The following is an 18039-nucleotide window of genomic DNA, read 5'->3' as shown; positions in this document are numbered from 1 at the left end:
ATTCCCTTATTAGTGAGATAAATGAAATCTTTGACACATGCTCTTTTCATATTTGTATGAGAGTCAAGATTTTACCCATTTTTTATTTATTTAAATTGCTGTTTTTATTTTTTTAACTGTGATATAACACTGTGTAAGTTTCAGGTGTACATGTTGGTCTGATACACATATACACTGCAGTAGGATTACCACAGTTGTGTTAGCTAACACCTCTATCCATAATTATCATTTCTCATTTCTTTTGTGTGGTGACAATATTTAAAATCCAGTTTCCTAGAAACTTTGAAGTTTAAAACTTGAATATTAAAGCAATAATATTGTCTGTAATCACCGTGCTGTGTATTAGATCTCCATTACCTGGTTTTTAAAATCATCCTTTAATGCCCTGGTCAGTTCTAGTTTGTACTTGCTATCCTGTAGACTTTTTAAAAGAGTACCCACCCCTTCCCTCTGAAAGTGTCACAGCTACGATAACATGTGCTCTCTGTATTTTATGGACTTTGAGGAGACAGTAAACCAGTAAGGTTAATAAGTGATATATGTTTATACCCATTATTATTCATAACGTGTTCCGATGAGCCACAGAACACAAATGAGATTGTACACCAATGAAAAGAACACAAAAATGCTGTGAAACGACATGGTCCAATATGGGAGACAATGAACTAACGGCAAAACACATGTAATTTTGATAGACTGATAAGATACTGATTTCCGGGCAATAGACTAATCTGGGGAAGACACTTTTTAAAACCCATTTGTCCTAATTAGAGTGGCCTCATTTCTTCCATAAAACCTTAAAAGATGACGAGAAGGCATCCTGCTTACCCCAAAACTGACGCTTAGCCAAACACCTTTATGTGTTACTTATCTATTCAATTTTATGCTTGAAACTGGATTTTGTGAGTTTTGCCATGTGTCATTTCATTTAAATTGCAATTTTAAAGACATACAAGAGAAAAAAATTAAAGGTGAGTCAGTTAATTAAAAATACAAATGTAAGAAAAAGAACAACCCATATTGTTCAGATAATCACAGAAAGAGAAATAGTTCTTCTTGTCTGTGCATAGTCAAAGATGACACACTAGGTCGGGACACATGACATTAATTACAATAATAGCCTATTATTTGAGTGTCCAGCCTGTTCCAGGTGCTCTTCCGAACTCTTTCTTTGTGTTAACTCAATAAAAATTCTATGAATTAGGTGCCAATAGTATCTCCATTTACAAATGAAGGAACTAGGGCAGAGAGCATTTAGAGAACTTGCTCAAGGTCTCATGGTAAGTAGTAGAAATGGAATTTGAACCCAGATGGTCGGATTTTAAGCCTGAGTTCTTAATATGGAAGTATACTTGCATGACTGAGATTTTAAAATCTTTCTGATGAATCTGTCTAAATTTGAGTCCAAGGTCCATCATTATAATCATTACAAACAATCTCATCTGCCTTGCTTCCCTCTCACTCCTGGCAAAACCCAAGCACAGATCAGCTCAATTACTTGCCTTCTCTGGACCTGAGCAGCTGTGCATGAATACAGCTGGAGAAAATCATTCAACAGACAGACTAATTTTACTTTAAATATTTAACTTCAGACCTCAAATGTCCAACTGCTGGCAACCACACAACATTCCCTAATAAACTTGCTTCCCGGACCCCAAGACAATTTACTACTGCCTTCTTTCTCCCAAACCTAAGTAAGTTTCCCTCCCTGCCTTATATCATTTAACTCGATCTCACACTTCATTGAAAAACTAGAAACCACCAGATTCGAATTCCTTCATCTTCCCACCACCAAATCAATAAAGGTCCTTCCATCTGCCAGATTGTCTTCTTCTCCCTTCCTTACCAAGGAATTCCTCCTCCCTCCTACCAAAGGCAAATTCTTCCCAAAGATTTCTTTAAAAACCCTTATGCTGCATTTAACACTCCCCTGACTCAATAAGACCATTCTCAGAATACAAATGTTGAAGGATCTGCTAGCCTTATATACTTTCATCCCTACCTTGAATTGACATTTGCTGCTACCTACCATCCTTTTTCTCTTCTTGACAAAATTTTCCAATGAGTAGTGCACAACCTCATGTCCCACTCACTACTGAACCCACTTTCACTCAGTTTCCAAATTCACTCCTCTACCCAACTAGCCCTATCAAAATTACCAGTGAACTGCATGTTGTCCAATGGAGTGGCTGCCTTTCTGTCTTCAACTCACTAGACCTGTCCTCAGGGTGGGGAGAAATCAGGAAGAGAAAAACAATGCCATGAGTACAAAGCGGAGTAGAAGCTAAGAGTTGCTGTTAAAAAATCTCCAGAATGTGGGGCGCCTGGGTGGCGCAGTCGGTTAAGCGTCCGACTTCAGCCAGGTCACGATCTCGCGGTCCGTGAGTTCGAGCCCCGCGTCAGGCTCTGGGCTGATGGCTCAGAGCCTGGAGCCTGTTTCCGATTCTGTGTCTCCCTCTCTCTCTGCCCCTCCCCCGTTCATGCTCTGTCTCTCTCTGTCCCAAAAATAAATAAACGTTGAAAAAAAATTAAAAAAAAAAAATAATAAATAAAAAAAAAATCTCCAGAATGAAGTTGACACAGGCTTTTGCAGGCTCTGCTAATACTTTTTTTTACATATGCTTATGGAAGTAATATATAGGAATACTGGAATCAAGCAGGAGCTCCCAAATAATCAATTTGCATTCAGGTGATTCAAGTATACAGAGTGAAAACAAATTTTGGCAATCTGATGCAATGTTATTTATCTGAGTTATTTATCTTCTTAAAGATCTAAGAGGTGACATTCTCATTCTGGAAAATATAATTCCCCCAATCTTTGTTTCACTTGAGACCAGAATATATGAAGAATATGGAGTAGTCCTGCCAGTATGCAGATTCTTACACCGAGTGTGTGTGCTTTTGTGCACGACTGTATTGAGGGGCTAGTGGGGGATGGACTGGGCAGGAAGTGAGGAAGTTGTATGGGGAGGAAACTTATGTGTTCCTCAGGTTTATACAGAGCGTCTTAAACCCTTTCAAATACTTTCTGCCATCTTCCAGGCTTTTAAAGGCAAGAAAGCCAGGTTATATTTTTTGAAACATAAGAATAAATCTAAGGGAAAACTTAAAGTTTGAATATCAACATTTCCAGGAAAAAAAACCTTTCTGTTTAAATTCAAAAGAAGATATAGAATTCTACTTGATAATAGATATTGTTAAAGCATAGAGTCTTCCTTAGAAAATGCCACTAGCTTGTCATGATAATGAAGACGCAAGGCAGGAAGACTAAACTATCAACAATGGATACCTTCAAATCTATTGGCTTCAACTATAAAATACACTTAAAGGGGCGCCTGGGTGGCGCAGTCGGTTAAGCGTCCGACTTCAACCAGGTCACGATCTCACGGTCCGTGAGTTCGAGCCCCGCGTCGGGCTCTGGGCTGATGGCTCAGAGCCTGGAGCCTGTTTCCGATTCTGTGTCTCCCTCTCTCTCTGCCCCTCGCCCGTTCATGCTCTGTCTCTCTCTGTCCCAAAAATAAATAAACGTTGAAAAAAAATAAAAAATAAAATACACTTAAAATAATTTCATAGTCAGAGGTAGGTTCAAAGACACAGGGGTGTAAAGGACTATACAGAAACAAAGGCTGCAGCACACTCTAAAATACAAATGTCAATATTCCAGGCATGATTGATAGAACAATTTGTTACAAAAATTCGTCATACTTGACAAGGTTTGCTTGTGTTTGATTTTAAGTAAAGTAGAATTCATGACCAAAACAGATGTGTCTGGGTGTGAGAGGAGCTTCAGATGATACTTGTTTTGAGGACACTGGAAGGTTTTCCAGAAGAATGAGCATGCAACACACTCAATAAACCCAGGGAAGCCTTATTTTGGTAGTATCTCTGCTTGGGTCCAGAACTCAGACAGAGCCTCACCTCTGACCCAAACTCTACGTTCCTCTAAGCTCTCAAACTGGGAGAATCAGACCATTAATCAACATTAATCAATATTCCTGTGGGTTATCTGTTATTGAGTTGGCCCTGGGAAGTCCTGTATACTCCTGCCTGAGATTTTAACTCCATGATTTAACTCCATGATTTTAACTCCCACTAGAGTTGAATTTATCATTGTATCCTTCTAGTTTTTTTTTTTTTTAAGCTGAATGTATATTATTTGGTTTTGGAAAAAAATTTACTACTTTATCTTTTTTCACATATATTTTTTAAAGGAGAAATTAACTGTGATTTTTTTCTATATGGTTGTACTGAATCTTACTGTATCATTTTACTTTTTAATCCATACAGAGGAAGATATTCTATTTATTTCACAATTTATTTGATCATTACTTCCGTACTTTTGCTAGTTTCCATGACTATCTTAAAAATTTAATCTTTACAGATCGAAGTACAAATATTTCTTTTTCCTCCCTAATGGCCCTACAGTGACCTCTCTGTGTTATATGGTAGAATTTTATTAATTGCATCCCTGACCCTAAAGGTTGAACTGTACAGTAAGGCTGATGGTGCTACTATAATACAATGGAGCTGAGTAATCTATAAGATTCCAAGCCGAAATTCCACTCCATGGTAAGAGTAACTCTGGCCTCAGCAATGTATAGATGAATGGCAGGAAAGATAATACCTTTTTAAGTCTTGAACTAGTCAACGTCTTTCTCAGACAATGTCAACTCCACCTGAATTATCTCAGTAACCCAGGGCAGTGGTAAATACACTAGAAGTTGTCTGGTTACAGTTTGCCAACATGAGGCTGCTGCAGGTCAGGCTGTCCACTGTCAGTTTTCTCATGAGCCAAGGTGTGCCCACTTGTCTGAAGCTGCCCCCACGTGTAGGAGGTATAGGGATTCCCAAGGTGCTTACATTCTTTCATAAAGCAATTTCTTTCTTACCTCCTCACCAGCAGAGCTGGCCCAGTGAGTTTTAAATATTTATTTGCAACACAGATAAAGTCCCAGACTGTTGCTTGGAAAAATCGACTCTCCAGCACATTCTCTCCGGCTCTATTTCATTAATTTCTTCATCATTAAAACCAAAGTGCAAGCTCTACTTTTGGAAAGAGACTCAAAGTGTGCCCCAAGACTTCTCCACTTAAAAAATCTGGCACTGAAAGGATGCCATCTCTCATCTTGATTAAGGCGGAAGAAAGAGATGAAGACAGCTGTAGGAGGCCTTTCGGAGAGAACTGTATTTATCTTCCAGTGTTAGTTACATCTTTGTTATGGATTTATTTGGTTTGGGGAGGAGTTTTGTGCAACCTTCAAAGATAAAATGCTTTATGTTAATTTCTTCTTTGTCTTGTTATACTACGCCTTTGTTAGCTTTGACTTTCTTGTTAGGCTGAATATTTGGATATCCCATAGCTGCCACTCCTCTCTGCTCTTTCTTAAGGGAGAAATATTTCACCTACATCATTTAAACAGGGACCGTGATGCCTCTAAAGATAGAAGCATTAATTCTCTCCTTTAGACTGTACATATATAATGAGACAAGTATATACAGTTTATGCAAATAAACTGCATGACTGCTATAAAGAACAGCTACTCGCTCTCCAAGATTTCATTTACAGCTATAAACTGTTATTTTCCCCGGAAATTGACAGATTAGGGCAGCAGAGAATGCCCTTGGGAGGCAAGAAAGGGGAATTATCCTTAATGGACACAAGAATAGAAAAGGAAACTATATAGGAGATACAATAAATTAAGGAAAATTCTGATTTAGACCTGTTCATCAAGGGGAGTTAGAGTAAGCTAGAGTATGCATAGTAGTGGTATTTGAAGGTAAAGATCATATATTCTGATGACTATACACTATAATATTGAGGGATGTCAGTTTTAGAGAATGCAATATATATTATGAATTAAGAAGCCATTACTAAAATGTTCATATTAAAGCTGTGTGTAGGAGAACACCTAGAATCCTATAAAGAATTTAGGTCTGCACCTCAGATTCTCGTGGGAAAAATAGAGCCAGAGGACTGTTAAGATGTGAGTGTGAAGCCTTGTCACGAGAGCAGTGTAATCATTTCTACCAAGGCTAAAGCTTACTGAAAAGTCATGCACTCTGGCTTCAGAGATGACATCGTAGAGGGAGAAAGGAAAACCATACTTCCTAACTTCACCTTACTAAAGTCTATGAAAGAGTATGACTTATGAACAGGATGGACATCTATGCTAAAAGCCCTGGGGTGCCTGGGTGGCTCAGTCGGATGAGCACCTGAGCACTGGAGTTCAGCTCAGGTCATGATCTCACAGCCTGTAAGTTTCAGCCCCATGTCGTTGGGCTCTGTGCTGACAGCTCAGAGCCTGGAGACTTGCCTGTGATTCTGTGTCTCCCTCTCTCTGTCCCTCCCCCTCCCCCATCACACTCTGTTTCTCTGTCTCTCTCTCTCAAAAATAAACATTAATTTTTTTTTTTTTTAAATTTCTGTAGTTAAGCTAAAAGCCCTACGGGACTTATGAGCCAGCTTTGTTGAGCATCCTGCTCATGGATGGAAATCTATCCAATGACAGAAATCTCTGACCATGTAAATGAGGAAAGGTAGTGGGGGGCCACAGACCTTGTTCCCCTACCTCTGAAATCCTGTCAAGATCCAACTGGCAGGACGGTAGAGAACTACATTTTTCTACCTATAGGAAAGCACCTTTGTCCATTACGGTACCGCGGTGTGACATTTCCTGAAACATATAAAGCCTATACTACCTGACAGAAATTAGCCTATGAAAATTAGCTCTGCGTTCAATTCCTGGCACATAGTGGGTGCATAATAAATAGCAACCAGTCCATAGTATGAAAAAAAAGGTTTGCTCCTATCTTCTCCACCTGACCACTCCTTCCTAAATATAAGCCTTCATCTACCCAAATTGTCCACGTGACTAAAAATTTCTGTTCTCTACCGCAACCAATGCTGTGGTTCACAGTGGTCAAGAGGGCAGGAGCTGGAGTCAGTCCCCGGGTTTGAACACTAGTTTCTCCATGTACTGGCTGTGTGACTCAAGCAAGCTCTGTGTGTGCCTGTTGTCTAAGCCTTGCCTGTAAATGGGGGTAATGACAGTACCTATGCTTCAGTGGAGAGAATCCATGCACAGGATTAGTGCAGTGGCTGGCAAATGAAAATCCAAAAAATATAATTCATTTCGATAATTGTTATCACCCACTGTGACTAATTGTCATTATTATTTCTGGATCAAAATGAGAAGCAATGAGTTTTATATGATTAATGTGACTTATTAGGAAAGTTCAAACCAAAGCTTTTATTATTTTTTTTTGAAAGAGAGAGAGTGTGCTCACATGAATACGGGAGGGGCAGATGGAGAGAGAAAGTGAGAGAGTGAGAGTGAGAGAGAGAGAGAGAGAGAGAGAGAGAGAATCTCAAGCAGGCTCCACACCCAGCATGAGCCTGACTCTGACGAGGGGCTCCAGCTCATGACCATGAGATCATGACCTGAGCTGAAATCAAGAGTCAGATGCTTAACTGACTAAGCCTCCCAGGTGCCCCAACCCAAAGCTTTTACTTGTTCTTCCCTTTATGCCTGAAACTCCTTGGATATTAACTTTTAGCTGAGGAAATGAAAAACGTGTGCAAACCACAAACACATGACTAAAAATTCAGACAGAAAGAAATCTGGCTTTTATGGGTAGATTTTTGTATATTATGAAGGCAGCAAGAGCCATTTCAGGTTTCCTTAAACTGCTAGAACAATGAGCTGTCATTGGATTATATTAGAAAAGAAAAATAAAACTAGATCAGCTTTGGAAGGCCTACCTTTGAAGCAGCAAATATAATTTAAACTTTTTTTAAATGTTTTTATTTACTTTTGAGACAGAGAGAGACAGAGCATGAGCAGGGGAGGGGCAGAGACAGAGGGAGACACAGAATCCGAAGCAGGCTCCAGGCTCTGAGCTGTCAGCACAGAGCCCGATGCGGGACTTGGACTCAAGAGCCGTGAGATCATGACCTGAGCCGAAGTCGGACGCTTAAACCGACTGAGCCACCCAGGTACCCCACAAACACAGGACTAATAATTCAGACAGAAAGAAATCTGGCTTTTATGGGTAGATTTTTGTATATTATGCAGGCAACAAGAGCCATTTCAGGTTTCCTTAAACCGATAGAACAATGAGCTGTCATTGGATTATATTAGAAAAGAAAAAATAACTAGATCAGCTTTGGAAGGTCTACGTTTGAAGCAGCAAATATAATTTAAAGATATGAGTTTCAACTTAAGATATTAACATAGAGGGATTTATGCTACCCAGACTCTTACAGATGAGATCTATATTCTATCCTTTTATAGAAACAAATGAGTCCTAGAACCACTGTGATACACCTCAAAATAAATACCTACAGAGAAAGAAATGCATTGGGAAGCCATCAAAGTATGTTTTAGCTAATCTGTAAAATTAAAACATGAAATAAAGACAGTGTGCTCTTCCCATTCTCCTTTCAACTTTCTTGCGATATTCTGGCATTAGAGTATACAAAACTGTATACTCACATATTGAATATAACTAAATTTCTTCCTGATTCTTACTTTCTTTTTGGCCAAATTAATACATCCTAATATGCTCCAGGAAACTAGTTGCATGACAATCATGCTAAATTTGCTTTTAACATTCTTCCTCTACTTAGTTGTGCAGTCATGCAAACGGAAGTGTATATTAAAAGCGTTTCACTCATTATTTACTTGCTTATTAATTTATTTGAGAATTAAAATTTTTTCATAATAATTCATGTGGAAATACTGGCTCATATAACCCTACCTTCAGAGATCGATGTACTTGTTTATGAAGAAATAAACTGTTAAGTTACATAACAGAGCAGGTAATGGAAGAACCGGGTTAAAAAGTTTTCTAGAAATAAGACAGTTCATCCTATGTACCCTATATATCTGAGCAGATTTCTAAGTACATATTTCGAAGTCCTAAAAGACAGTTAACACTAAAACTATATATATTTAAGAAAATTCAATTTTTCATTAATGATGCTGAAGATATTTTGGGATGCTACAATCCTACAGGTCACATTAAAAATATTGGCCATCGTTAAATATATACATACACACACACACACACACACACACACACACACACACACACACACACACACATACACATATATACACATATATAGACATATATATACACACATATATATATTGAAGTTTATAAAAAACCCAAATCAGTGAAACTCTTAGACAATGTCTTTTCTAGTCCTATATAACCAACCTACATACAGAAATTCCTCTTTTAGTAGTAGTGCTAAAATTAAAGATAGATTTTCAAAATGCCAAATCAAACAGATAACCACTTATATAACACAATCAAGCAAGAGAATGAATATTTTCTTTATCCAGTAAAAACAAAAATCCGCCTTGTTGGATCCAATTAACATTTTTAAAAACTCATATAATAAAAATGCCTTGTCATGAGTAAAATAACTTAATCTCAAATAATTTCATTGACTTCCCTATTTTGTATAGTACATGTATTCATTTTCTATTGTTGCCTGTAACAAAGGACTCCAAAATCAATGCGTCTCTAAGCTAAAATTGAGGTTTGCAGGTCTGTGTTCCTCCCCAGAGGTTCTAAAAGAATCCCATTTGCTTGCCTTTTTCAGTTTTGAGAGGCTGCAAGCATTCCCTGACTCATGCCCCTTTCTCCATCTTCACGTTAACCTAATATTCACATCCAGGGATCAGGGCGTGGGCATCTTTGTGGGGCCATGATTCTGTCTACTGCAGTACATCAGATTTATGCCTAAACCTGTAATATTCAAGTCAATATTCACCCCACAAATTAAAATTCTCTATGCTGTAACTATTGCTATATATTTATTATTATTATTACTATTATTATTATTGTTGTTATTTTTATAGTAATGGAAATGTAAAAATTTTTCGAATGGTTTAAATTTGGATCAGATGAATAAACCTTCTCTCAATAAAGACACATCAATTTACCCAGCCTCTGACTTCCTTTTCTTTACAATCAGTGCAGTTTGAGAAACATCATTGTGTCAAGACTTTGACATACTTATTTATTTAAAGATTTTATTTTTAAGTAATCTCTATACCCAACGTGGGGCTTGAGCTCACAACGCCAAGATCAAGAGTTGCATGCTCTACTGACTGAGCCAGCCAGGCGCCCCAAGAGTCTAACATGTTTAGAAATTTTGTTATTTTCCCCAAATATTTTAATATCTTTAAAAAAAATATATATGCTAAACATGCCAACAGCCCTAACCTTATAAACTGCAAATATTACTCTGATTTTTAAACGAACCTCATAAACTTATAAACTGCAAATATTACTCTGATTTTTAAGCTAACTTCTTTTAAATATTAAATATATATAGTTTCCTTCAGATAGTAGGATTGAATTCCACTTTCAAAAGTTACAGAGGAAAGCCTCTTAAGTTATCAACATAACTTTACTTTTTGTATCATAAAGGAGAATTAAAATCAACTTACTTGATGTAATAGGGCACTTTATTATGTGAAATGGATCTTTGCCACGGCAGCTGGACTGAAGCTGAAGAAACAAAGGGAGGTTATTGGAAACACTGCTCACCCAAAAAGCCTTATGCCATAATGCAAAACAACTGAACACATTTTACAGCAAATTCACCGAGAACTGCTCTGGTTTTTGAGCTGGATTCCTATAATTATGAAATCTGCTAGGCTAAACAAAGAGTGGCTTTTTAAAGATTCATTTGAAGCAAGGAAAGAAACAACATAGGTTCATTTTCTAAGACCAACTCTAACTAATTGAACCTGTTGCTAAAAATACTCTTAAAAATCAAGGTTTTTTTTTTTTTTATTTACAACCACCCCAATTTAAAACTTAGTGCTATCTGGAAAATGTGCTCTGTACATATTTTTTGATTAAGCTAAAACCAAAATTAATTTTACCTGGTATATCCAGATTATAAACTAGATTTCTCAAGAATGAATTTTCCAGATCATTAATACCGTGCTTTACTTTGTTTCACAGGAGTAACTATCTAGGACAGATGGCATTTAAACAAACTCATCTGGATGAATTTTAAAAAGGAAAGATTAAGATAAACATAGGCAAAGGATTGTAAAAAAAACAAAGTAATTATCTGGATAGAAGAATCCCAAATACTTCTTTAATCTGAAATACACACAAAATATAGTTTCTTACTTTTACATTAGACATCACTATGATTGTGATTTTATGTTTTGTTTTACTGAGGTACTTATTTTTTATAATTCCTGTTATTCCTTACTTATAAAAACATATTATTCCTACATAAGCCAATTATTTTAAGACTTACTTAAGAAGAGTTATGCATGTAAAGCTGGGGCTATTAAGGAATTTTGCTAAATGAACTAATAAACAAGCATATTGCAAAGAAACAAATCTTTGCAATTATCACTAGACTCTCATATAGCCAGTTGTCATCAATGATTTTTTTCTGAATTTCATGTCATATTAATATCTTACAAAAATAAAGCATTCTAACCTCTGCAAAGCATTTTCAAATTTATCTACCGATAAGAAGGCCAACAAATACATATTAGAGCTCCATTTGATAAATATAGAAAAAACAAAATAAAAAATAAATACTTAGAAATGAAATAACTTGCCCCATAAATAAATGGCAGAGCTCAGGCATGATTTCAAGATTTCTGACCACTAGTTCAGCCATTTTTCTATTCAATGATTCTTCTCTTTATAACATGTAAGCACTCCCTTCTCCAACTATGTCCATGAAAATCTAAAAGGGTGATGAACATGTGGAACTAAGTATATTAAATCTCTCATTAGAGCCAACCTCATTTCAGTGTTGGCACCAGGCTAATAGGTCAGTTTTTATTTTGTGTCTAACTAAACAGACTCCTTTTATAACCATGGCTAAAGTCCAAGGAATATAATAAAGGCAACAATTCCAAGCAGCAAGAGATAACAATTACTCAATTTATTAATTGGGATTTTGTTTACACTTCTCCATTCATTTTAGTAATTGTTTTGATTTGAATAACTCTGACCTCCTTGGACTATCAGTTCTAGACAATAAAAGGCAATGTGCTTACGTTTCACAAAGTGCATGTGAATTTTACCACGTTTCATTTCCTAAAGAACATGAGTTGGATTTTTATTATGGAAGGCTGGTTGCTAGGTGAAAGTGTAGGGTTTCATCAATACGAAGAGATAACTCAACCTTAGAACTAAAAGGAGAATCACAATTATTTGTTAAATCGCTCTTTAGTTTGGTCTTAGCACAGAGCTTTACACTCTATAACATTAAGTTTAGGAAATACGATGTAGTTCATACCTAATGAATATACTGCAAACTTACTTACTTTATCAACACTGATGGCATCCAAACTTTAGAAATGCATCCTGGCACCTAATATATTCCAATAAGTACTACAATCACTCGAAGACAGGCTATCTAATGGCTCAGGTGTGTGAAACAGAAAACACGTGTGGGTGGGCGGAGGCTGGAAGGGGGACGGGAAGGGGGTGCATGAGCCCCGGAGAGGTATAGGACAGAAAGGGCAGGAAATGACTAATTCAGATTCTTGAAACAGTGAAAAGAGAGAAGCCTGACCTTGAACTGAGGTAATGCAGATTACCAACCATGACAAAAGATTAAGGGAAAATATAAATGTAATCAATTTAGTTGGAAGACATGGTATTACTTCAGTTTTCTCTACTATTATAAAGATACAAAGAAGTTGTCATAAGCGGGAAATAAGCTTTGCCTTAAGTTTTAAACTTTCACTTAAACTAAGTTGAACAAACTTTTCTGACATGTTTGCCAGAGAAAATAAAAGGAAAAAAATTAAGTCAGTGAAAGCATTGGTGCCAAGAATCGTGAAAGGTGCCTGTGAAACTCAGTATGCTTTCTCACTTAATTTTCAAGGCAATCAGAAAAAATAAGTATGATTATCATAATTTTAAGACAAAGAAATGAATTTTCAGCAACCTACAGGTCTGATAAAATGCAGAATTAATATTGTCATCTCAATTTCGGTGACTCTAAATCCTACATTCTTTAGTTTTCCAAGTAGGGAGTGAAAAATAAAGTAGGAGCTCAAATTACCTATATAAGATCTCATCAATAATCCATAAAACTAAAAACTTCAGTTGCAGAATATTATGTAAAAATCTACATATATGGTTTGGCTAAATTGGCAATATTTGACCAGGAGAAAAGCTAACTATGATCACAGTGAACCTAATAAACAAAAATTTCAAAGATTTGTGTGGAGTTTTTAAAAATTTATTTCTAAAGCTACAGGTGCATTTTAAATTAATAAATGCTTTTTAAGAAGAAAAATTAGAAATCTTAAAATATAAAAAGATTTCTTTAATGTGACAAAGTTCATGACCTTGACTTATGATACAGCAATGGTAATAAGATAATACATTAGTTATTATAGCAGATAGTACAGGGAAAAACCATAGCTAAGAATGAGTTCAGTTTTGCTCCACTTCAAAGACTTTTCGATCGTGACCAGATTATTACCTTAATAACCAATAACCAATACTGTAATTGATCTTAATACTTCCTTTTATATATTTATCTTACACAAGCAAATATATTTGTAGCAAAGAATATGGCTTGTTGAGGGAAAAGAAAAGAACATGTTCATTCATTCACTTAATGAGAACAGTGAAGTTTATTAGTACTTACTAGAAAGAAAATGCTGAGATGATGGCCCAAAATCTCTATGGGCTTCCTGAAGCTGTTTAAGGCGATCATCCACAGAAACCTGCACATACACATGCAAGAAATGATGTGATTTGAACACAAGGACTTTAATAACATACTTAATTTAAGTATTATCCTAAATGATGCTACAGCCCAAGATATGATTGCTTGTATAGACTCCTCTATCTCCGGAATCAAAGTACTGGGATTAAAACAGATTTCTTCTGGTACCAAATGACAGCAAATAGTGCCAGGAACTCTTCTAAGCAGTTTATACAAATTAACTTTTTTAGCCTTCACAACAGCCGTATTAGGTATTATTTAATATTATCACCGCTTTACAGATGAGACACCTGGGACACAAAGAGCTGTCCAAGGACATAAAGTTAGCACCTGACAGCACTGGTATCCACAGCCAGCTCATCTGGTGCCAGGATCTTTTGCTTTCCTGTTCCTCTCTATTGCCTTGAAAGCAGTAAAGTGCTAAGGCATCTAAAGTCAAGATGTGGCCATGGCCAGTGGCTACTCATCTCTCTTTTGTAAGGAAGGTGGTAAAAAGTGTCACAGGGAACAAATGGAAAAGAAGGCTAAAATACCCCAAGGGAGGGGCACCTTGGTGGTTCAGTTGGTTAAGCATCTCACTCTTGATCTCAGCTCAGGTCATGATCTCATGGTTTGTGAGTTCAAGCCCTGCATCAGGCTCAGCACTAAGAGTGCGAAGCCTGCTTGGGATTCTGTTTCTCCTTCTCTCTGCCCCTTCCCTGCTTGCACTCTCTCTCTCTCTCAAAATAAATAAATAAACTTTAAAAATAATAAAATAAGGGGTGCCTGGGTGGCTCAGTCGGTTAAGCGTCCGACTTTGGCTCAGGTCATGATCTCATGGTTCATGGGTTCGAGCCCCGCGTCAGGCTCTGTGCTGACAGCTCAGAGCCTGGAGCCTGCTTCGGATTCTGTCTCTCTCCGTCTCTGCCTCTCCCTTACTCACGCTCTGTCTCTGTCTCTCAAAAATAAATAAATGTAAAAAAATAAATAAATAAATAATAATAATAATAAAATAAAATACCCCAAGGGAAAAAAACAGATGATGACAGACAGACAGAAAGACAGAAAGACAAAGAGACAGACTTAGATGAGAGATTCATAGACAGGTAGAGACAGATGGAGAGAGAAAGGATATATGAGTAGGGAATGCCTTATTTGCCTCCAACTTTGTGTCCAATCATCTCGATGTGGGGGTATTCAAGTGTATACCAGTCAATTAGCATACTCTCTGGACTTGTCCTCACAGTTAGCTCTCTGTTATGAAAATGCAAAGTTGGTATACCGAGAAACTAAATGCAAATCAATAACAACTGTACACAGCCTACTGACACTTGCATTTTCTTTTCCCTGGTCCTGGTCTATGTAGTGCTAGTCAGCTGTTCCGCTTGGATTGTCAATCTTATTTTCGGCGGCCTTTAAATGAAACGTGTATATCTCTGGCTCACTGGGCAGCTCGCGTTTCTCCTGGTTAGCTATTTAAATTACATTAGCAAGTGCTTCGTTCATTAAGGCCAAAAAGCATTCAAACGTCACACTCTATGTTCAGGAGAAGAGAAGACGCTAGTCCTGAAATATAGTGACGTTGCTGCCAGCATAGATTCGTTCCCCTTATTCAACCAGCAACATCCGAACTCTAGCAGTTACAAGACTCAGAGATAAGGATAAGAGAATATACATCCTCCTTCAAGCATAATGTACTCCTTGACTTCTAATCATTGAAGATAGTGATAACAGAAGCAGAAGGCCATCAGGATGGACCACAGGAATACCTGCACGAAGGTAATGAATTAGGGAAATGGAGCAGAAGATAAAAGGAGTAAAAGTCAAACGCCTCTGTGTTCCACTCACTAGAAAAGCAGGTACGAGTTTAACAGCTCATGCCTTACTAATCCCAGATTACTAACACTCTTTTCAAACACAGAAACGACTAATACTATGCACTCTTTTCTTACATCTTCAACTTCATGAAGGACATACAAACCACTGGGTATTTCAACATTTGGGTTAATTCAGGAAACCTAGTATACTGTAAAATAGTATATCTTTAAAATAAAAATGCTTTTGTGTACCACCTCAAATTGCATATTTATCTCATTAAATATTGCATTTTAGGCCCAAAAGATAGAAATAAGAGTTATTTTTTTCAATTTTCCACTTAAAATTATCCTGCTAGTTTTCAGGGGGGAATAAAGTGATCATCATAACTCCTAGGACCTGGCCCTTGAACATGACAGAGCTCTGCAAAGGCTGCACACACACAAAAAAAATGACTGACCAGCATGTGTAGTGACTTGCAAATGCTGACACCTACTAACACGACAGAGTCCTTCTGGGTGTGGCTCTATTAAATCTGGGATGAGCAAGTACTATCCAGAGTCACTGAAATAACTGCATCAGAGCAGCAAAGACCTAAAAGCCCAAAGTAAACACCACACTAGTACAAATGTGCTAGCTGGAAAAGATGAACAAGATGCCTAAATAGCACATAGTGGAAGAAAGATAGAGATTTCTTAACTTTTCAAAAGAAAAAAACATACACACACACAATTAAAGTAAGAAAAATGAGCCATTATGGAAAATGTTTCTGTGACCTATCACAGGTTTCAATTGCTTTATTTGACCCTTTGCAGTTTTCTACAAATATCACACGAATAGTACCTTATAAAATTACATTAAAACAAATATTCATAAATAAATGAGGCCTTTGGGTTCAAGATATGGAAAGACAAATATCTGATTATATTACATGCTACAAATCCGTTATCAAATACAACCAACAAAGACAGAGAAAACGATAGTGTGTGGTAGAATAATGAGACAGGGTTTGGGGACCTACTGGGGTATAAAGCTGGATTATGAACAGGGATAAACTGATACCTGCAAAAGTTTCCATCGCATATTAAGGTCATCTAGCTGGCGAGACATCTTTAAAGATGGATGTAGGTCAAGTGGCGACAGCTGACTGGATAAATCATTCACTGTTTGAACTTTTAAGTTGATTGGTGCAATTTCTTCTCTAAATGCCTGGAAGAATAAAAACAAAAATGATGTTCTTGGAAAAGAATATAACAGAAGGTAGTATTTTGAACTTTCCTTCAAAGAAAATGGCAAGATCAGCTGCCAATGGCAACCCATTGGCAACAGCTGATAGCTCAGTCCAGGTCTTTAGCAATTGGGACCACCAGGCACAGAGCCATCCTTTATAACCTGGAGAATTTAAATAGGTGCACAAAGAGAAAAACTATAATGCGAAGTATAATGCAAAAAAAAAAAAAAATGAAATGATTATGTGTTTCCTGCAAATCTACCATTTTATGTAATTTCATCTGGAAAATATTTGCCATTATTATCCACTTTCCTAATTTCTAGTCTTGATTCTACTTTCAATTTCATGTTTTCCATCTTCATTGCCATTTAAAATTAAGTGAGATATTGGCCAGTGAGAACAACTTTCCTAACCACAAAACCTACGACTATTATATACTCGAGAGGTAAGTTCTGATCCTTTCAAAATCATTGATGATCACTGTGGTTAGAGGAAGGGCAGGAAGAGAAGGGTACATAAGAAAAGAGGTAAGTGAGGCTTAGTGACAAATGCTACCTCTGGCACAGTACAGAGAGATGCCATAGGTGGGAGTGGAGGATGTATGTGAAGAGAGAAAGAAAAAAACAAAAGATATTTTGGGCCAGTGACAGTAATTCGTCCCATAAGAGCAAACAGAATAATGAAAACACAGTTCTCTCCATTCTCCACATAATTCTGCCTGCCTCTATGTTCATGTTCCCTTTTTCCAACAAAGTCTTTGCTTAGATCCAATTGATGTTTTAAAAGACTCAACTCAGGTGCCCCACCCATCCATCCTAATTCAGGGAAGATTTCCCTGAGGCTCTTCTCAGCATTCTTGGCTGGAGACCCCTCTACATGTTCTGCGGCGTTCTCTGCCTTCCAGACCGAGTCAGGGCTTTAAACCAGCACACATCCAAGCACACAGACTCAGTTTTATAAGTGGGAGCCATTCTGATTGTGTGGTGTCATACAAGGCAGTTGTTACATATTTTAAATATCATATCATTCCTTATCAGAGCTTTTAGTACATCCATATACTTGATGTCCCTCAAGAAGAATAGAAGCTTCTTGAGAATAGACACTCTCTAGTATTCAGTGCAAAGTTTGCAATACAAGAGGGGAGAATTCATTTCTATTGATGAAGGCCCACAAAAATGATATCCATGGCAAGATTAAGCCAATATACAGTTGGGAAAAGAACTGAGATACCAAAAGAGAACAGTATATTGTTATTTCTTTAGTA

The 18039-nt window shown here is 37.1% G+C and overlaps 1 protein-coding gene across 1 annotated transcript in view; it reads right to left on the bottom strand.

The window, feature by feature from the left end:
* Positions 1 to 18039, bottom strand: part of UTRN (utrophin) — a 469064-nt gene that overhangs the window by 77263 nt on the left and 373762 nt on the right. Inside the window, 3 exon segments of the mRNA XM_086708068.1 lie at positions 10470 to 10530; positions 13670 to 13748; positions 16607 to 16753. Of these exon segments, the coding sequence (XP_086564194.1) occupies positions 10470 to 10530; positions 13670 to 13748; positions 16607 to 16753 (287 nt within the window).

Source organism: Puma concolor, chromosome B2 (genome assembly GCF_028749965.1).
Source record: "Puma concolor isolate L17-30 chromosome B2, mPumCon1.1.hap2, whole genome shotgun sequence".
Classification (NCBI taxonomy): Eukaryota; Metazoa; Chordata; class Mammalia; order Carnivora; family Felidae; genus Puma; species Puma concolor.
Note: the sequence above shows the minus strand (reverse complement) of the source record. Positions and strands in the feature narration are given on the sequence as shown.